We start from the raw sequence: 22,894 nt of genomic DNA on the forward strand, positions 1-22,894 counted from the left end.
CTGCTCTAAGTCTGCATTCTTAGTACTGTTGCTTGAAGCTAGTATTTCTATCAACTTTTCAGCATCATCTGGATACCTTGTCTTGAAGTTCCCATCACTAGCAGCATCCAAAGCTATCTGATACCTCCAATCAATACCACTGAAGAAGATACTGATCAACTCCACCTCTGAGAACCCATGATGCGGACAATCTCTCTTGTATGCTTTGAATCTTACCCAAGCAGCTTTGTAAGATTCAGCTGGTCCTTGTCAAAAGGTGGAAAGCTTAATCCTCAGCTCATCAGACATGGCATCATCATAGAAGTAGTTCAAGAATGCCACCTTGATGTCATGCCAGGTTGTCAAGGATCCTGGCTTGAGTTGCCTTAACCAATGAGAAGCTTCCCCAGCAAGAGAATAGGGGAAGAGCTTACAATAGAGATAGTCTTCAGTGACTCCATTAGCCTTGATGCTTGTAACTATGTCCTCAAAGTGCTCAATGTGGTCTAGAGGCTTCTCATATGGCAAATTCTGGAATGGTCTTTGTCCAACAAGAGCAAAGTAGGCAGGCTTCAGCTCAAAATCATTTCTTGGGAATGGAGGAGGGACAATTTCGGAACGGTTCTCATAGAATAAGTCTGGCCTGTTTAAATCCGCAAGAGTCTTGACAAGCTCTCCATTGTTGTCCCGTCTAGGCTGAAGGTCCAAATTGGCTCCATTCGCACCAGCTCCGACATTGCGTTGATCGATGCCAAGGTTGCGTCGATCGATGCCTTCTTGGTTGCGTCGATCGATGCCGACATTGCGTCGATCAACACCATCTGCATTCTCATCAACGACGACGAGTTCTTCCTGAATGACTTGTCCTTCAGCATCAAGTTTTTGGCCTAGTTCGTTGCGCACATGACCCTCTTGATCCCTCAAAACTCCAGCCGCATCTGGTCTCAATATGATTGGGTTGACCATCTTTGTTGATTTGGCTGCTTTTGTGTTCTCACGCTCTAGTTGTCCTAACTCTTGGTTTGTAAGCTTCACAACTGGACCAGTAGGATTTTTCCTGGTGCTAGGCTTAGGCATGTACCTGAAACACACAAGAGAAAAGAAACAAAAGCGTGTGAGTAAAATAGGAAAATAAAAAGCTAGACAAAATCAAAGACTTTAATCTAATGGTGAATCAAAAGAGTCTCCGGCAACGGCGCCAAAATTTGATATGCTCAAATTTACCCTAGAGCTACTCTCTCAAATTAAGAGATCAATTGCAGTACTTAGGGATCGAATACACAAGAACTCTAGATTCACACAATATATTTAATAATCTTTTAATTATGCTAAACATAAATATTTTAATTAAATTGCAAGATTAAACAGAAAATAAAAGATATGTAAATTCAGATGGATGAAACGCTAGGCTTAGGGAAATTCTCAGATAATCATGGAAAATTAGATCAATTAATTAAACAAACAGGATTCAATAATTAAGCACCATTCTTGAACTCTAAACACAATTATAAAATAAATCAATTCTCACTACAATTATTATCTAAGTCATAAAACCAGAAAATCCAAATCTCTTTGCAAAATTCAAGTTAAAAACCAGCAATAAAATCAGGTTTAGATAAGTTCACCAAATCACTAATCCAAATCTGTTTGCAGATAAATCCAAATCTTAATCCACATGCTTAGCAGATAAATCCAAATCGAACCCCGGCAACGGAGCCTGTCACGCGGGTGACCCGGGTTCGATCCCCGGCAATGGCGCCAAAATTTGATATGCTCAAATTTACCCTAGAGCTACTCTCTCAAATTAAAAGATCAATTGCAGTACTTAGGGATCGAATCCACAAGAACTCTAGATTCACACAATAGATTTAATAATCTTTTAATTATGCTAAACGGAAATATTTTAATTAAATTGCAAGATTAAACAGAAAATAAAAGAAATGTAAATTCAGATGGATGAAACGCTAGGCTTAGGGAAATTCTCAGGAAATCATGGAAAATCAGATCAATTAATTAAACAAGCAGGATTCAATAATTAAGCACCGTTCTTGAACTCCAAACACAATTATAAAATAAATCAGTTCTCACTGCAAATATTATCTAAGTCTTAAAACCAGAAAATCCAAATCTCTTTGCAAAATTTATGTTAAAAACCAGCAATAAAATCAGGTTTAGATAAGTTCACAAAATCACCAATCCAAATCTCTTTGCAAAAAGTAATTTTGCTCACCAATGGTTTTTATCAGGAAAATCAGTTATATTCTCATATTCAATCAATAATCCTAAGATCTAAATCCAGATGACTAATCAAAGATCTAGCATTAAAAACAACCTATGGTGAAGAACAAAAAAGATAATGAATCCTAAATAAACAGATCTAATAATCCATGAAATCCCTAATGAGAAACCCTAAACCTAACAAGCAGATCTACTCAGACATAATTGTATGAACACAAATCATGAATAAAATAGATAGCATTAAGAGATTAAAAGTAGAAGAAAAGGAGTTCTGAATCTTCTCTGAAGGAGTCTTGATTCTTCTCTCCAAAAGCTCTCTAAAAATCTCTCAGGGTTTTGCTCTCAAAAGTTGCAGGGAAAAATAAAGCTTAGGTCTAAACAATGACCCAAAAATCTCATTTATATTCCTAAACACGTCCAGGGACTAATGATGCAAATATGGAAAACTTTGGGGCAGCTTTGTAAATCTTTAAAACTTGTGAGAAAACTTCTGATTTCTTCATTGGCTATGCATCGACCGATGCTATCAGTGTATCGATCGATGCTGGATTCTGAATTCGTCTCTCAACTTCTGCAGCTCAGCCTCAATGCTTGATTAAGCTCAAAATCTTCCTATTTAGCTTCATTATGCTCTCATCCATGCTAAATCCTATAAAGACTCAAAAAGACTCTAAAAATACCAAAAAGACTCTATAAATATATCATGGCTAAAAACACCTAAAAACCATGATATATCATAATCCTTAAATCTTTTCTTTTTGTATGAAGACTACACACACATTATGCTTGAGCTCATCTCCTAGTTTAATACACCTTAAAATATTCTCTGTTTGTACGAAGATTAAACACACACATTATTAGCTTGATCTCATTACTTGGTTTAATACACCAACAAGGGAATTAGTTACAGAGATCATCAAAAGACTAAGAAATCCCCTGAATTTTTTCTAATAAACTAACAGCCTTCCATGTGCGTAAACCAGAAAACAAAAGGATTTATGTTTTTATACTACATAAACTCAAAACTAAATGATATGTTTTCATACATATATTTCACATTTTCTTATTAGTTCATATTTTATTAAATTAATTTAGGTTAAAAATGGATAAAATATTGAATTTTAGATGAATATGTTGCAAATGCAACTCTTGCACCATGTCATCAACGGCTCTTTTGTTGTGTAAGAATCATTGGTCCGAGCTCTTGTCCTAAAGACCCATTCTGTCTCCTCTACAAATTACCGTTTGTCCTCCAAGTTTAATGGGCCAATTTGGTGTGCAAAACCCTTTTAAGATTGTGGATCTCTGTTTCAGGCCTACCAACATACAATACAAGAAAACAGCTGTTTAGCGACTACACTTTTAGTCACCCTATAGTCAGTCGTTAAATAGAAGCAGTCAGTTACGACTAACTTATGACTATATTGAACAGTCGTAAATCGAGAATCGCTAATTGTTGTAGTCGTAAAAGTAGTAGTCTTTTAGCGACTATTTGATGACTATATTTATGTAGTCACTGTGTGGTCATACTATAGTCATAAAATATAGTGACTATATTGCGACTATAATGCCCTGTTTTAGAAATCGCTAGGCGCTAGTCGGGCGGTTGGGATGGGCCTAGCGGCTAACGAGAAAATCGGAGATTAAACGAAGATTAATCAGAAACTAATTTTAGAGTTATTTTATTAAATTAATAATAAAATAAAAATATATAGTATTAAATATATATATAACTCTGTTTATGTCAAAATAAAAAGATCAAATAAAATGTAAAACTATAGCATCGTCTTTAAAATTACGGTAAACACATAAAAACATAATTTTAAAAGAAAATTTATGATTTCCATTAAAAGTTTGTACATTAGTTTTTGTTAAACATCATAAAGTCTTAATTTAAATATCTAAATAACAAAATAAATAAATATTTGATTTATATTTGGCTCTAAAAATATTCATTATATACAAAATTAAGTGGAAAGTAATCGGATTAAACGGTTATAATCAAATTAGACAGGTATAATTGGATAATTGGTGCTAGGAGGGGATTTTTAAAACAGGGCTATAATGTGATTAACAAATGGTCTTCTTAATGTAGTCGAGATATAGTCGTATATTTTTGGTGATTTGTTGGCGACTAAAAGCTGACTTATACTATATCTATATGAATTAGTCACGATATAGTCACTTAATTTAGCGACTTTATAGTTATTATATCAACGACTATTTGGCGACTAATATTATCAGAAATAGAAAATATTATGCTCAAATTCTTCGTTTCATTCCTGTCCAAAAAACACAAAATATTGATTCGAATTTGGAAACCTAAAAGCAACACATAATACTGAAAATAAGAGAGACATTGTATTTTGTCTAACTTACCAAAATTACAAAAAGTACAACACAATATCAAACCGTCATTGAGTTCATTAGAAATAGAAAAGAGGTAATTAAGACATAGAAACCTATGAAGCAGATGTTGATGGAGTTGAAGTTGGATCTTTTTGGTGAAGAGAGTCTGTGGTTGTGTCTTTAGCTGAATGGGCTGCCATGAATTCCTGGAACCGTGGATCACATTCCCGCAGAAAAACTTCTCCACCAAGGAGAAGTGGTCAATCTTGTCCTTCTGTTAAGCAATAATTTCGGATTGAGCAGCAATTTGTGCATCACACGTCAACGTTTGAGCATCTTGCTCTTCTATCATGCGTTGAGCTTGGTTCAATTGTTCTTGCAGAGCCACAAAAATAGAAGAGTCACGTGCTTGCATCAGCTTTCCATTGACAAGGCAGTCCTTGAGGCTTCCAACTCCAAAAGGTATTCCTTTTGAATCCCTCTCAATGGACTACAAAGTAAGAGAACATTAAAGATTAGAGCATGCATAATAAAACTCGAAGAATATTTGGCGAATATTAGTTAAAAGAAAACGTAACCTGAAGAAAAATTGTTGTATATTCTTCTGTTGTGAGATCCCGTGGCCGAGAAGAACCATCTTACACAGCAGAAGGATCTGCTTCGAGCTAAGACAACCTATCTTGCACATTCTTCTCATATGTTTGTGCAATCTTCTCTGCCTTCCGATCAACATATGAACCATCAGGCTTTGTATGTGCCTTGATAAAAACCTCACCAATACGAACTTCTTTTCCCAATTCCTCTTCCTGCAATGTTAGCAAATAAACAAGGATTAATTTTAAAAAATAACAGCTATGTAAGAATTAAAAGTGGCGAAGTTGTAACAACACAATTGACTCACCATTTCGTCTTGGATCTTTTGTTACGACTTTGGCCCTGAGAGGTGGACGTGAGGACCTAGGCTGTTACGGTCAGACATACGGGCATCAGAGTAGGTTTTACTCCTTTGTTGTGCTTCTTCAATGTCGTATTCCTCCATTGTTTTCCAGAGAGTGTTTCCAATCCATTATGGTTGAACTCGACTAGTCCTCACAGTGCTAACCATGTCTTTGATCCGCTTTTGACATATTTCCTTAAAATAAGCTTGAACAGTCTCGGTTATCAAAGGATCCCAAGTGTGGGTTTTCTTGGAAAAAAAAGGAGCTATTGTGAGTGAAAAGAAGACATGTAAAGCTATGTAAGAAGGCTATGTGACATAAATCCTTACCGCAAACTCAAGAAAGTATCTCTCTTGTTTGTCCCACGGCACACATGTCCAGCTGTAGTAGGGACCTTCGAATTTGTTTAGAAGAATTTCAGTAATCTTCCAAACAATTTTCGATCCTTTGTCACGAGTAAACCTCCATACACATGAACCAATAAAACAAGTAAGTAGGTTACTTAAAAGCAAATAATAGACAAACCAAAAGAAATGAGATCAATACAAGAGGCATCAGTTTCTATGGATTACAATACGCATACGCATAAGACAAAAAACATCATTGCTATTCGTATAAGCCAACACCAAAATCATAAAACCCCATTACAATACATTGACTCACCAATTTCTCTTCTAACAATCACAAAACACAATTACAATACAAAACCCACCAAACTCTCTTCTAACAATCACAAAACACAATTACAAAACATGTGAAGAGGAAAAATCATACCATTGGGTCTTCGGTATGGGTGTGGGAGAGAGGACGGTGGTGAACTTATCCCTGTCTGGAACCAGAAGCAGTGCATTTAGAGCACGCAAAAGGTCCTCCTGGAGTTCCAGCAACACCGGAGAAGATTCTTCTTCGAAGTTGTTCCCTTGAGACGATGAATGCGATGGATGCGATCGAGTTTGAGAGGGTCGAACTGGAGAAGGCGGAGGGTCATCCTGAAGATTGGCCTGAGTCTGTGGATTGAAGTGAACTTCTTCTGAAGGAGTCCGGTGTAGTTCGGGTGGAGGTGGGTGTGTAAATGAGTTCTGAAAAAGTTGTTGCGGCGGAGGATAGTTCCGGATCAGGCTGTTGATGACTGTCGTTGCAAACCGGCGACTTGTACTTCAGGCGTCTGCAGAGAAGGAGGATCTTGGACCGCCGGCGTGAAGTTGTACTGACTGGGCAGAGTGTTAGGCCGTCGATTTGGTGTTGCCCCTCTCGGTCTCTGAGTAACTTTAGGAGTAACCTTCATCTTTTTTCCTCGATTCGGCATCTTGTTGGTGATTGATAGAGAGACTGATAGATTCGAAGAGACAGAAAAGTCGAGTATGGATCGAGAGAGTAGGGTTTGAGAGAGGTTTCGAGAGAGTAGGGATCGAGAGAGGTTTGAGGGGTAGAGAGGTTAAGGGTTTGTCTTGTGAGACTAGGGTTTCATATAGGTTAGTGGTTAGTGGTTAATGGGCTTAGTTTAGGAATATTTAGGCCTTACTTAGTTAATTAGGAAGTGGATTTGGGCCTAAATTTAGCCCAATTTGTAAACCGTAACATTGAAATTATTTTGATACAAATTATAATTACAAAATTAATTTATTATTTTGGTAAATATTATAATTACAAATTTAAATTATTTTGGTAAAAATTAATACTTAGTGAAAATTAAATTAAATTACATATTACAAATATAATTTATTTGGGTTTAAATACTGAAACAAACTTAATATTATTTAAAAAAGTACTTAACATATATTATATTACAAAGTTATTAATACTAAAACAAACTTAGTGTTTATTTTTTATTTTTGACAAATAATGATATATATAGTATATTAAACATACTAAGCATATGGATCTTCGTCTTCTTCTTCTTCATCATCAGAAGAAGATAAATTACACAGGAATTCATCTTCTGGATCCACATCTCCGACATTGTAATCAAGGTTTACTGGATTAGCTTCTTCTACCAAATTGTCGACTATGAGATCTTCAATTGTAGTCATCAATACAGCATCATCAGTTTCTGTTTGCAACAGAGCCGGTTCGTTGATTTTGTATTCTCCTGAAATGTCTCCTCTAGGATTTACTTTTAGAACACTGAGCCACTTCCGCTTTGGTTTCTTTATGTATGGATACGAAATATAGCAAACTTGATCAGCTTGAGATGCTGTTTGCAAAATCATAATTTAGTATGGATAGTTACATTTATGTGTAAATATCTAAATTATATGGAGTCTTTACGTACCTAAAATAAATGGTTCATATTTGTTGTATTTCCTTGATGTGTTCACGTCTACAACACCACTATTGCTCTTCCGAGTGCCTCTACCGAGAACAGGATCATACCACTTACACTTAAAAAGTGTGATCTTCAAATTGACCATCCCCTCATACTCAAGTTCTATGATATCAATTATGTTCTCATAGAAATCTGCGCCATCAGATGCATCAGTGTAATTTTCACCAGTAGCACATACACCATAGTTACATGTCTTCCGTCCAGCACCGTGAGTCTGCGTATGAAACACATAGTCTCTTGTATAGTACATTGGCCAAGTTTTGACCTTGTGCAAAGGTCCATGCACTATCTCTTGAACCCAAGTAGGGAATGGATTTGTGACGTTCCAGTATATAATCTGCATTTACATAAAAACATGGCAATATATTTATATATAAAGTATAAATAAATGCATTAATAAGTTTTTCAATACATAATATTTCACCCACACATGATATTCTTTAGCTCGTTACGTGGAGAGTTCTTTTTTGGTCAATCCTGGATATTTTGTAAAAAGAAAATCCTCGAACATACTAACAAAGCAACATATATATATATATATATATATTATGAAAAATAATTGTGGATTTTCTAAATAAAAATGTAAGTTGAGATTCTTTTTTATATACCTCTCAATTGGTTGAAAACAGTCACAATATTGTAAAACATATGCATGGGCACATTGATAGTCTCTCTCTGAAAGCCATACTTCATGCATTTTCCCACTTGGACGACCGACGTGAGTAAATATACTAGGTACTCCAGGGACATGAAACACAGGGACTTCACCTTCGTTGAATCTTGTTAACCTGATCAAATGAGCTAATTCAAATTAATGATAATATATAGTTATCTTAAAATATCTAAATTATATATGCATTTAATTACCGTGATTTTTTTTGTATATGATCGGCAAAGTAGTGCTCTGAGAAATAAGCAATCTCGTCATTGATATATGATTCAACAATTGATCATGCCGCAAATCTTTTGTTCTTTGCTTTTCCTTTCAACTTTTTGAAAAACCTTTCAAAATGATACATCCACCTATACTGTATAGGGCCTCCCAATTCTGCTTCATATGGAAGATGTATAGGCAAGTGCTCCATCACATCAAAGAATGATGGTGGAAAGATCTTTTCTAAGTTGCATAAGATCAAAACAATATTCTGCTTTAGAATCTGAACACGACATTTTTGCAAAGTTCTCAAGCATAAGTCCCTGAAAAATGCTCAATCCCTACAAAATATATATTCAAATTGCATGTCTTGCAAAATTAACATATTCATATATACTCGTTGTATAGAGTTACAAATAATGTAGTACCTGATAACGCAAGGTGAATGTTCCGGTCTAGGAGTTCTGTAAAGATAAATGGAAGTAGTCGCTCCATAAAAACATGGCAATCATAACTCTTCATTCCTGAAAACTTGCCATTGATCAGATCAACAAAACTAGCCAAATCTGACGAATAACCATCTTGAAATTTCACCGCATGCTTGACACATTCCAATAAAATTGTTTTGGCTTGCTTTGTCAATGTAAATGCTGGGAATGGAGCTTTACCCTTCCTATCAATATGTAAGTGTGGACGAGAACAAAATTGTTCTATGTCCAATCTTGATATGATGTTGTCTTTAGATTTACCCTGCACACTCATAAGAGTATACAAGATTTTGTCCACAAAATTCTTCTCGGTATGCATCACATGAATATTATGTCGGAGATTGAGATCTTTCCAGTAAGGTAGCGACCATAATATGTTTTCTATGTGCCAATTATGTTCCTTTCCATAGCCAGCCATCTTCTTTTCATGACAGTTACCACCGACATCCCTGGTTTTTGGTGGATTTACACATTTCAAACACTCGTAATAAACTTGCCCACCAATTAAAGACTGCGGTGGATAGTCGTCAGAAACGTCTCTTCCCTTCAAGAAATCTTTTTTGTTCTTCCTTAATTGATGACCATGAGGAAGGAATCTTCGGTGACAGTCAAACCAACATGTCTTCCTTCCTTTGGGTAGATAAAATGACTTTGTACTTTTCATGCAAATTGGACAAGACAATTTACCGTGGGTGGTCCATCCCGATAACATGCTATACGCTGGAAAGTCGCTTATCGTCCACATCAGCACTACTATTAGATTAAAGTTTTGATTCAAAGACACATCGTATGCATCAACTTCAGTAGACCACAACTCTTTTAACTCCTCAATAAGAGGTTGTAGGAAGATATCGAGACTAGCTCGCGGATGATTTGGCCCTGAATTCAGAATTGTAAGAAACAAGTACTTCGTATTCATGCACATACCAGGGGGTAAATTATATGGAGTCAAGATCACATGCCACAGCGAATGATTATGAGACATGCCAAATGGATTGAACCCATCAGTACATAATCCAAGATAGACGTTACGGGGTTCTTCTGCAAACCAAGGGTTAAGCTCTTGGAAATATCTCCACTCCACCACATCAGAAGGATGATTCATTTCTCCCTCTTTTGATTGGTGCTCTGCATGCCATCTTATTGTCGCTGCAGTCTTTTGGCTCTGATACATTCTCTTCAACCTATCAGCAATAGGTAGATACCACATACGACTATATGGTACTCTTGTTCTCCGTCAGTCCTCCTTAGGCTTCTATCTTGGTGAACCACAAAATAGACATGTCTCTTCCTTTTCGTCTTCTTTCCAGAAAATCATACAATTGTTAATACAAACATCAATTGTATAATATGGGAGACCTAAATTACGCATCAATTTCTCTGTCTCGTAATGTGAACCGGTAGACTGGTTGCCTTATGGTAAATAATCCGTCAAAATCCCGCAAACCAAATCCACTAACTTTTCACTCATATTATACTCTGCCTTATTTTGCATGACTCGAGCAGCTAATGACAATTGCGAGTGACCTTCATGACAACCATCATATTAAGGAGTTTTTGCACTATCTAACAAGTCGTAAAATTTCTGCGAATAGTTTTGTACCGGTTCTTCCACATTCTGATAACTACCATTTTGATGATAATTATCATCTAAACCCATATTATAATGAAATGCATCATTCACCATATCCACATATGAATCTTCTACTACATTACCCATTTCTTCATGACTCTCATCATACGTCCTATCAGTGTAACTACTTCTTATATCCAAATTGATTTCTTCTTCGTGGTTATACCAAACATAATAATCTGGCATAAATCCATTACTAAACAGATGACTCATAACTCTTCTACCCGAGAGACATCTATTGTTCTTGCAAACATTACATGGACAAGGAAACTTACCGCCATTATTCTAAGCTATAGATTGGCTACTTGCAAACGACAAGAATTGGTCCACCCCCACTTCGAATTCAGATGAAAAAATTTCCGTCACTTCATCGAACCTCTTGTACATCCACTCCCGATAATTACCGCCATTACCACTATAATTGTAATATCCCGCCATTATAATTATATATATATATATATATATATATTTTTTTTTTGGGAAGAAAATATAAGATTATATAAAGCCAAACTATTTTTTGATTTAGAATTTTTTTTTTTGTAGAGGAAACTCACTTATGTCGGAATGAAGAGAACAAATGAGTGCAATTAGTTTTTATAGACTAAACCAGGTGACTAATAGGCGACTACTTTATAAAAGTTGGTACACCAACCCCTCCACACAAAAAACACGTTTTTTTTAACTGTCTTTTATGACTATTTTGCGACTACATGATGACTATGTAATGACTCGCCGTATGAGTGGCATTGCAGTCTCCAAATATACGACTATCAGCCGTGGTCGGTACCTAGTCGCTACTATACGACTATCTAACGACCACCTTACCACTATCTTATGACTCGCCGAATGAGTCGCACAATAGTCCCCAACTTATACGACTATCTATTGTGGTCGTACCGTAGTCGTTAAATTAGCGACTATGTTCCGACTACAGTATACCATCAACATAATAGTTGCCTTTGCGTCGTTAAGATACGACCACGGTACCGACTACGTCAATTAGTTGCTATAGAGTGACTAAATAGCGACTACATTACTGTAGTCACAACGTAGTCGCCAATTAGTCACTATGTGGTCGTTAGTTTTGGCGACTTCATATGTAGTCGCTATTTGTAGTCACCAATCACATGTTTTCTTGTAGTGATATAAGGGACAGAGCTCATGTCCAATAGTATTGGATGGTACACTTTTGGTCATTGTGTCACTAGGATTGTCAAGAGTAGCAATTCCTTGGTCACTTTTAGATATCTTTGAGCAATCATATCCCTTATGAAAGTGTAGCTTAATGTCAAAATAATTATAAGTGAATAAGTGAAAGATTTTTAAGGATTGCTAGAGAGTATTCTATAGTTTTGTTGATTAATTTTCTAAAATCTTGTAAAGTGTTCTAAACAATCTCTGTATTTTTGTGATATTTTCCATGACTTTATTTTGTAAAGAAGGTGTCTAAAATCATGAACTAATAACATAATAATTAAATTCATTAACAATCCTAGATTCTTTTGTTTCAATTGAATAACACAAAACTTTTATTGACTTTATAAAAGTCTGAATCCAATAACCCAAATTTGTTAAGATTTTAAATGACTTTTTACAAATCACAAACTAATAACACTAAATTTTAACAAAATTTTGATCTAATAACAACAAAATCTACATACCATTTAAAATATTAAAAACTCTATTCAAATTTCAAACCAATAAAGTCTTTAAAATTTAGAGACATTTATTGATTTGGCCCAATTGTCAATGTTGGCAACCATTGGTATATATATAAGGAATCATGTGGGCTGGATAGTGCATGTCCGATATTTATTTGTGGCCTATGCAAAAAAAAATTAATCATATTAAAAAAATCATAACCAATAGTAATAAAAAGAAAATCACATAGATTAACCAGGCTGTAAGTGAAAAATTATTATGGGAGAACGCGCAGTCTCAAACATTGGCTCCCTTAGGTAGCCATGATCCTTCGGATCCTTTGTTGCCTCCAGCCCAGGTCAGGGTCCCTGTTGTCAGATACAAACTTTATTGTTGGATGCTAGATGTCTTCGGAGAATTCTTTCTCCGCTCCATGCAGAGTTGGAAGCTCTGCTTTGGGCCATGGATTGTCTCAAACGGAATTGCCTGTCAGAGATTTGAGACAGATTGTGCAGAACTAGTAGTGCTGATTCAAGCTCCTGACAATTGGCCCGCCTTTTCTAATCTTCTCGATGACTTCAATACGCTTCGGGTCGCCTTCCTCACTTCTCCTTATCCAAGATTCCAGGCTCATTGAATTTGAAGGCGGATTGCCTTGCTAGGTCTTCTAGACCTTTAATTTCATCAATTACATTTGTAAACTCTTTTCCTCCGGTTTAGCCTACCAATCTTGGAGTTAGATTCTAATTAGTATTTAGTTGACAAAAAAAAAATCACATAAAACCTTAAATAACATTTTACCATTTCCAAAACAGTTGAAAAGAACTATATAAAAAGGCCATATTTTTTTAAAAAGCCCTTTTAGATTTTAGTTTTATACAAAAAATGCCAGTTTTTTTTTAATAAAACTTTAAAAAAAATATGAAAAAGTTAACAGACTTTTCTCTTAAAAAAACCTTTAAAATTTGAAGTCCGAATTCATGGCTTCAGTTGCTTGTCCTAGGGCCAGGCCTGTTTGGCATGCAAAATGAACGTATTTCAGCAAAAGCAACACAAAACTTTACCTTACAATGAACCTAATATATGAAAGTGACAAAAATAAAAGTAAATTGACATGTAAAAATAATACCCATGTTCTTGCTATAGTTTGTCCAAAATATTTTTAGAATGAAATTTTTTAAAAAATAGAGAAATCAAACTGGACGGAAATCATTTATATTTTTGAAATATTTTACAAAAAACTGGAGGTATAATGGTATTTCAATCATACTAAATTTTAACTTGCGGTACATCGCGTGCATATAACTTTTATTATTATTTATATTTTATATTATATTTATTTATTAAATATTGGATGTTTTGCAAGAGTGATGTAGCACATCTTTACGTATCACACAAGCTCCTAGAATTCTCTGTTTTCCTTCTTGCTTTTTTGTTAGTTTCCTATTTCTTTGCTGATCTTCCTTTTGTCTCCAATTTCTATTTCTTTTAGGTTTTCCTTTTCAGTTTGATTTAGCTGCTCTATAAATAAGACCTCTAAGGCTTGTAAAGAGGATCATCCTTGAATTGAATTAATAAAGAGTTATCTTACAAATCTGAGTTTTGCAAAGACGCGTATTCTTTCAAGTCTCAAACCTCTGTTTTCGTGTAGCAAAACAGAGTTTTTTCCTCTGTTTTTCGTGAAGAAAACAGAGAACCTTGTATCTTTAGCTTCCCGGGAACGTAAGAAACAAGTCCTTTTTTTCTTTCTTGCTTCCGCTCCATCACTTTTGGTATCAGAGCCTTGTCGTTCCTGAAACTAATCATGCCTCCGAAAGCCGCGAAAGAGACAGAGATGCACGAGGGTGATTGGGTAGAGTTGAGAAGAACGCTACAAGAGATGCAACTGAATCTTCACACAGCAATTCAACGTTCTAATGATTCGTTGCGTCAATCACTGCGAGACGTCGTGGAGACGATTCTTGAAAACCAGCCACGCCATGAACGAATAGAAGGAGAAGATGCTTACGACGCTAATCCTTTCGCCCAACCTAACGACCAGATCCAACAACACCACCATGGAGCTCGTGAGTTACATATTGATGATAGGTCAGATCGTCGTTGGGAATCTTGTTTTAAAGTTGATTTACCAGAATTCAATGGAAGTATTCGTGGTGAAGATTTACTTGATTGGTTAGTCACTGTTGACGAGATTCTAGATTTTAAGCAAGTACCACAAGATCGTCAAGTAGCTCTTGTCGCAACCAAATTCAGAGGCCAAGCAGCTTCGTGGTGGCTCCAGCTGAAATCGACGTGGGCTCGTGAGGGTAAAACAAAGATCAAGTCATGGGACAAGTTGAAGAAACATCTACGGAAAACTTTTCTTCCGTACAACTTTGATCGAACGATGTATAAAAGGTTACAAAACCTCCGTCAAGGTCCTCGCACGGTCGATGAATATGCCGAAGAATTTTACATGCTCATGACACGCAATGAGATACATGATAGTGAAATTCAAACTGTTGCTCGGTTTATTGGAGGTTTGAGGCCTCAACTTCAGAACGCGTTGGCCCAATTTGATCCTAACACCGTGGCTGAAGCTAGACGTCAAGCCGTTGCGTTTGAACAGCAATTTCGTTCATCTGCTAGCAACTGGAATGCATCTACAAGGTCTCGCAATTCTTCACTGCAAGACCAGAACGTGGGTCAAGGGCTGTTATAGGAAACCACAGATTTAACTGCGAATACTTCGCGTTCTACTGTTTCTAATCGAGCACCAGCTACAACAGAGGATCAAATGCTTCGTCGTTCTACACGTACACCAGCATATCGTTGTTTCACTTGTGGAGAACCAGGTCACTGACAAATCGCAAGTCCAAACCAATCAAGATGAGGTCTCTTAATTGAGGAAGTTGATCCATCTTACGATACTTACAACGATGATGTCGAGGAGACAAATATCCTTGAGAACACCGATCTTACCGGTGATACAGGTTCTCTTTTGGTGGTTCGCCGCATCTGTTTAGCACTCCAAGTTATGGAGGAACCGTGCCTTCGCACGAATATATTTCAGTCGACTTGTACGGTTAAAGGTAAAGTGTGTCGGTTCATTATTGACTCCGGTGCCTGCCACAACATAATTTCAGACTATGCAGTTCGCAAATTGAGCCTTGAAAAAGAAGCACATCCTTATCCATACAAACTCACGTGGTTAAAAGAAGGGACAGAATGTTGAGTAACACATCGAACGCTTGTTTCTTTCTCGATTGGTTCGGTTTACAAGGATAAGATGTGTTGTGATGTTGTGTCTATGGATGTGGTCACTTGATTTTTGGAAGACCATGGCAATACGATAGAGAAACCACTCATGACGGGAAGCGTAACTCTTATAGATTCATGTATGATAATCGAACAATCACATTGTTGCCAAAGGAACCTTCTGCCACACCGCCTTTGATCACGCCTCACAAGGATACTACAATTACTGAGTCTTTGTCCAAACCCACTTTGATCTGTTCTCGTGGTACTTTTGAAGAAGAGTTTCACCAAACCGGGTTTACCTTTGCTTTACTCTCAGTTGCAAGTGATTGTTTACCAAACTACTCTCCTAATCTTGCATTGAGCACACTTTTACATGAGTTTTAAGATGTCTTTCCAACAGACCTACCTAGTGAGCTGCCACCAGTACGTGATATCCAACATCATATTGATTTGGTTCCAGGAGCTACGCTCTCTAATCGACCTCATTATTGGATGAGTCCACAAGAACATGAAGAACTAAGACGTCAAGTTGAAGATTTAGTGGCTAAAGGTCATATTCGCGAGAGTCTTAGTCCATGTGCAGTTCCCGCTTTGTTGATTCCTAAAAAAGATGGCTCTTGGCGTATGTGTGTTGATAGTCATGCCATCAATAAGATAATCGGTTTTCCTATTCCATGACTAGATGACCTTCTTTACCAAATTGGTGCTTTGAAAATCTTCTCAAAAATAGATCTCAAAAGCGGTTAACATCAGACTCGGATTCGCGCCGGTGATGAATGGAAAACAGCTTTTAAGACTCGAGAAGGACTGTTTGAATGGCTTGTTATGCCTTTTGGGTTATCGAACGCACCTAGTACATTTATGAGGGTAATGAATCAAGCGCTTCGTCCTTTCATTGGGAAATTTGTGGTAGTATATTTTGATGATATACTCATATTCAGTTCTTCTTTGGACGATCATATGAATCATCTACGAGAAGTTTTAGGTGTCTTACGAAAAGAACGATTCTTTGCTGCGAAGCACAAATGCCAATTTGGAACAGATTGTTTCTTATTCTTGGGTTATATGATTTCAAAGGACGGTTTATCTGTTGACGTGTCCAAGATAGAATCCATCAAGTCGTGGCCAATCCCAAAAACAATTACCGACGTAAGAAGCTTCCACGGTCTCGCATCTTTTTATCGACATTTTGTTCCGCATTTTAGCAGCATTATGGCTCCGATTACAGACTGCATGCGTGAAGGGAAGTTTGAGTGGACAATAATGGCGGATCAAGCGTTTGACGTCATTAAACACAAATTAACAACGGCACCGGTTCTCGTTCTTCCTGATTTCTCCTTGAATTTTAAGTTGCATTGCGATGCTTCTAAGCTAGGAATTGGAGCTGTTCTTAGTCAACAAACTCGACCCGTAGCCTATTTTAGTGAGAAATTATCAGGTGCTCGAAGTCAGTACAGCACATATGATGTGGAGTTCTATGCTATAGTCCAAGCTATAAAACATTGGAAGCATTATCTTTGTCACCGTGATTTTGTTCTCTTCACAGATCATGACGCTCTACGCCACCTTGATAGTCAAGCGAAGGTTTCATCTCGTCATGCAGCGTGGATCACATTTCTCCAACAATTCACATTTACAATTAAACATCAATCTGGAAAGCTAAACCGAGTCGCTGACGCATTAAGCTGTCGTCACAATCTTCTCACGACTATGCATAATTCAGTTTCTGGCTTTTCCTCTTTTGGTGATTTGTACGTCACAAATCCGTATTTTGCTCGTATATGGGCTGAAGTGAAAAGTGGTCTTCACAAAGATTTCATATTACAAGATGGTTTCTTGTTTAAAGGGAACCAATTATACATCCCTGATTGCAGCCTTTGTTTGAAAATCCTTGAAGAAATTCACTCCGAAAGACATGTTGGACGAGACAGAACTCTCCAACTAGTTACGACACGTTACTTTTGGCCTTCTCTTTGTAGGGACGTTGAGAGATTTGTTGAAAGGTGTTGTGCATGTCAACAAGCAAAAGGCAAGGCGTTTAATGCTGGTTTATACATGCCTTTACCAATTCCTACACAGCCATGGACTGATATTAGTATGGATTTTGTACTCGTCCTTCCACGTACTCAAAGAGGTAAGGATTCAATTTTTATGATTGTGGATCGCTTCTCAAAAATGGCTCATTTTGTGCCATGTAAACGAACGACTGATGCTGTTCAAGTGGCACAATTGTTCTTTTGTGACATTTACCGTCTTCATGGCCTCCCTACCTCCATTGTTTCCGATCGTGACACTCGTTTCCTGAGCCATTTTTGGCGTTCGGTGTGGAAGATGCTTGGTACAAGTCTTGACATGATCTCCGCTTATCATCCACAAACGGATGGTCAAACCGAAGTCACAAATCGAGCCTTGGGTACTATGTTGCGTAGTCATGTCGGGAATAACATTAAATCGTGGGAATCAAAGTTACCACTGGTCGATTTTGCACATAATCATGCCAACAACAGAACTTTGGGGTTCAGCCCTTTTCATGTGGTTTATGGGATTCTGCCTCGAAGTCCGTTGGATTTGTCTACGATGCCAGATAAATCACGTCTCCATGGAGAAGCAGTGGACTTTGTCGAAAATTTACAGATCGTTCATCAACAAGCACACGACCATTTGGAGTCTTCAGTACGTTCTTATAAACCAGCCGCTGATAAGCATCGCCGTGAAGTGAATTACCAGCCAGGTGATCTTGTGTGGGTAGTCTTGACAAAGGACAGATTTCCGGTGCAAGAATACAACAAGTTGAAGTCTCGTAAGATAGGACCTGTGGAGATCATTCACCGTATCAATGCAAATGCGTATAAGCTTCAGTTGCCGGATCACATTCGAACATCGGACGTCTTCAACGTTAAACATTTATTTCCTTATCATGGGGACAATAATGAGCCAGATTCGGGGTCGAATCTTCTTCTACCCGGGGAGACCTGATGTAGCACATCTTTACGTATCACACAAGCTCCTAGAATTCTCTGTTTTCCTTCTTGCTTTTTTGTTAGTTTTCTATTTCTTTGTTGATCTTCCTTTTGTCTCAAATTTCTATTTCTTTTAGGTTTTCCTTTTCAGTTTTATTTAGCTGCTCTATAAATAAGACCTCTAAGGCTTGTAAAGACGATCATCCTTGAATTGAATTAATAAAGAGTTATCTTACAAATCTGAGTTTTGCAAGACGCGTATTCTTTCAAGTCTCAACCCCCTGTTTTTCATGTAGCAAAACAGAGTTTTTTCCTCTGTTTTTCGTGAAGAAAACAGAGAACCTTGTTTCTTTAGCTTCCCGGGAACATAAGAAACAAGTCTTTTTTCTTCTTTCTTGCTTCCGCTCCATCAAAGAGTGCATATAATTTTTATTACTATTTATATTTTATAGTGTATTTGTTTGTTAAATATTGGATGTTTGGCAAATAGAATAATAATTAAATTTCCCGATCGTTTGTGTGGCTAAATGTTTCGATTAATCTTTTAACTCACAATATACTTCATGACCATTTGTTTATTAAATATAGTTTTTTTTGTCTAGTGTTTGAGATTCTATTTTGATTTTTAATTATTATAACAAAAAATAAGGGATCTATATACATAGTAAGTCATTTATACGCTATGATTAAGTCACATTTTTCCTAATGATTTAATTATTTTATACAATCTTAGTTAAATCAACTTAATTTTTATATGTCAAATATTTTAATACTAATTGTGTTTACAAATAATAAAATGAGGATTTAATCCATGTTAGCATAAATTTAATGATATTTTATTAATTCCAATATGTCTTCTTTATAACCCATTTACTATATAACCATATTATATAGTATTATTTTTTTTTAATTTTACATATTCCTAATATTTTAAAATTTTATTAAGTTTATGTATATTAATTATACTATTTAAATAAATGTGAATTGAAGTTCTTCTTACGTTAATAATCAAAGCTCACAGGTTTTGGAAAACAAAATAGAAATCAAATTGTTATTTTTTTGTTTGCAAATGATTCAGAGATAAAATATCTTCAATACACAATAGAAGGTGCGGTTAAATATATCATAGTTTCTGTTTCTATATTGATTTGTTTTAGTTGGAATGGTATGTAAAATATTTAGAAAACAAAATTTAAAGTAATGCTATTTTTGGAATTTTTTTAGAAATTAACATTGTAAATAAGTATTTTAATAAGTACAAATAAAAAGGTAGATACCAAAATGTACTTAAAAATTGTATATATAGATTAAAAACATATATCACCAATCATTAATCTGGAATGCATAGATGGAAAATATTTATTATTTATCATTTACTTCTATTTTTTTTTCCTAAATTTAAAAGTTGTCTCTGTAGGATTTTGGGCAAGTTGATGAGATGGTTTCTTTTCTTCCAAAACCGCTGTTTTTCTAGATTTGATTTAATTATTTCGTCTTCAGTTTCTATTTTTGATTTTATCTCTATTTTGAGGTTTCAGATTTGCTACCTCAAAAGAAATGTGTGTCAAATAACTTTTTTTTTTATTCCCTCAAACAAAATTAAATGTTCACAACTAACAATTTCTTGTCCTTGACTGACACAATCGAGTTCAGACATCACAATCTCTGTTTTCTCTTTCTCCACCAAAGTTCACCCACTGATTTATTATAATAATGCACCTGCTAAGGCAATGCTCATGCAGTTCTGCTACGCACATATGTATGTCGGAGACTTTTGACTATGGAATTAGCCCGACAAAACTCGTATATGATAAAGATCAAGCCCACCTCGCTCTTTGATGTTTATATATATAATAAGAAGATTATGTTGATAAAAAGAGATAATATAATCATATATAGAGCGATCATGAAAGATTACATGAGTAGGGCTTAGCTTGTCAAAAAGTCAACAAAAAGAAAGTTACATGAGGAGGCTTCTAATAACGGCGGCTTCAGGGCTATCTTCATCGACAGATTCGAGAAGCTGAGACAAACGCTCGCTGAGGTTGTCAACTTCTCTGTTCAAGCTTCGTATGTAGTTGCATGTCTCTTGCAACACTTTCGAGGCTGATACCTTCAACAACAAAAATAAAATAAAATCCTTATTAATGCATGCACTTTTTATGTGTATGCAGATGCATGCAAGCATATGATTTTGTGAATATTGTTATGTACTCCTTAATGTCTAGAGTCAAAAGTTCCGACTTCTTTTTTTTTTCTTTTTGTTTCATTTTAGTATCCTNGTAGTTGCATGTCTCTTGCAACACTTTCGAGGCTGATACCTTCAACAACAAAAATAAAATAAAATCCTTATTAATGCATGCACTTTTTATGTGTATGCAGATGCATGCAAGCTGATGATTTTGTGAATATTGTATGTACTCCTCAATGTCCAGAGTCAAAAGTTCCGACTTCTTATTTTTTTTTTCCTTTTTGTTTCATTTTAATGTCCTCTCTTCTTCCTTTACAAAACGTGTTTTTTTTTTTTTGCCTTTTTGGATATGTTTACACGAAGGATAAAAATGTTAAAAATGGTCGTGATAAATGAATATATTATATATGCATATATAAATGTGTGATACCTTATCCGAGCGACGTCGTTGCCCAATCTCCGGCAAAATCTGACGGAGCTTAGTTACTAGGTCGATCATTTGATCATCGGATATCCTTGGAGCACTTGAAGACTGTCTTGATGATCTTCTGTTAGACATGTTCAGATTGTGGCAAGAGAATGTTCGACCCTAGTTAAGCTGTGTGCTTCTTCTCTCTTGCTCTCTCCCTCGATCCCACACTGTATATGTGGGAAGTAGGAGTAAAGCTTTTATTGTGATTTGATAAGAATTTTAAGTTAACAAGAAACGACCAAGAAGAAAAGCAAGAAGAAATATATATAGAGAGGAGGATACAATAAGAAAAGTGTTTTGGGGTTTCGAATACACTTGAATATAAAGAAATTGAGATTGTGATAAGAAAGATTTAAATAGGCCAAGAGGACCACAAGAGAGAGAGAGAGACCGAGAGCAATAAACCTCGACAATGATGTCACGGGAGTAGAAAACGATAGGTTTGAATGCCTTTTAACCACAAAAACTCCGAAATCAATTTTTTCTTTTTTAAAAAAAAACTATAGAGTTCTATATATATCATCACGTCGAGACGATTGCTAAATACTAATAATAATATGAAGATAGTGTCGGGATTTTATTATTTCACAACGTTTCCAATCATGGTTAGTTATATTGCTTGCGTATGTTTCAATTGATAAATATATATAGTTCTTACACAACTTTGTCAATTAGTCAAAGCCTTTATCAAAGATATATATATATATATATATATATATATATTTCAAGATTAGTTTGCACTTCGATTCATACTCTCAAACAGCCGCTTAGTCAATGAAAAGAAAATATATATATATATATATATATATGCTTAGTAACTGAGAAATTCACAGTATAATTAATTTCCTATATACAAAATGAGTAAATAAATGGTCCTATATAGAATGAATAAATAAAGGGCGTACAAAAAAGTTTGAATAATTGGAGGAGATTTGAATAGTTAAATAGAGGAAACTAAGAGCTCCCAAAGATGGGGTTGATGAAGGTCAAGGATAAGTGTTTCGTGTCCATCTAACATTGTGGCCCTTCATCTGCTGTGTCACAAAAAGGCAACTACCATGTGATGACATGACTCTTCCTTCTTTCATTAATTTTTCTGGTAACATTTAGATTCACTAATCTCACTCTCTATATATTTTCCAAATAAATTATAAAACATTTTTTTTTACTCTACAGTATCTTGTATATATACAGTCTTTTCAAAATTGTATAAAAAATAAGATTGTGAAAACATTTTATTTTGTTTGGGTATATGTACTAGATAGTTTTTAGAGAGAAATTAAAAAATACTACTCAACCAAATAGTATCTAAATTATACAATACATTTGCCTTCATTTTCTCCATAATACTATTTTTTCTTTTTGAAATTAAGGATACAACAACTCGCATTCCTGTCCATCTTCATCCCTATCTTTTTACCATCATCACTTCCTCTCTCCTCATTTTCTAACTGCTCTTGATTATCCACTTTTTTTACCACTCTAGTGCCATCAACAATAGTGTCATCTTAACTCTCTGCATATTTATGTGCGTGTTCTCCCTTCAATAGCCAAAGATCTCCATT

The 22,894-nt window shown here is 35.7% G+C and overlaps 1 protein-coding gene across 1 annotated transcript; it reads right to left on the reverse strand.

Moving 5' to 3' along the window:
* On the reverse strand, nucleotides 20,473–21,694 carry LOC104732865 (transcription factor PRE1). Its single transcript, XM_010452456.2, has 2 exons — nucleotides 21,288–21,694; nucleotides 20,473–20,779 (listed from the first exon to the last, which is right to left on the reverse strand). Exons 1-2 carry the CDS (start codon nucleotides 21,414–21,416, stop codon nucleotides 20,627–20,629), a joined length of 282 nt encoding a protein of 93 aa, XP_010450758.1. The 5' UTR covers nucleotides 21,417–21,694; the 3' UTR covers nucleotides 20,473–20,626.

The sequence above is a fragment of the Camelina sativa genome, chromosome 12 (assembly GCF_000633955.1).
Source record: "Camelina sativa cultivar DH55 chromosome 12, Cs, whole genome shotgun sequence".
In the NCBI taxonomy this organism is placed as follows: domain Eukaryota; kingdom Viridiplantae; phylum Streptophyta; class Magnoliopsida; order Brassicales; family Brassicaceae; genus Camelina; species Camelina sativa.

Excerpts from the sequence above, each read along its gene's own strand:
- LOC104732865 (XM_010452456.2), bottom strand. The coding sequence starts at position 21,416 with ATGTCTAACAGAAGATCATCAAGACAGTCTTCAAGTGCTCCAAGGATA. Across the intron at positions 20,780-21,287 it reads AACGACGTCGCTCGGATAAG|GTATCAGCCTCGAAAGTGTT; the intron begins GTATCACACATT and ends TTGTTGTTGAAG.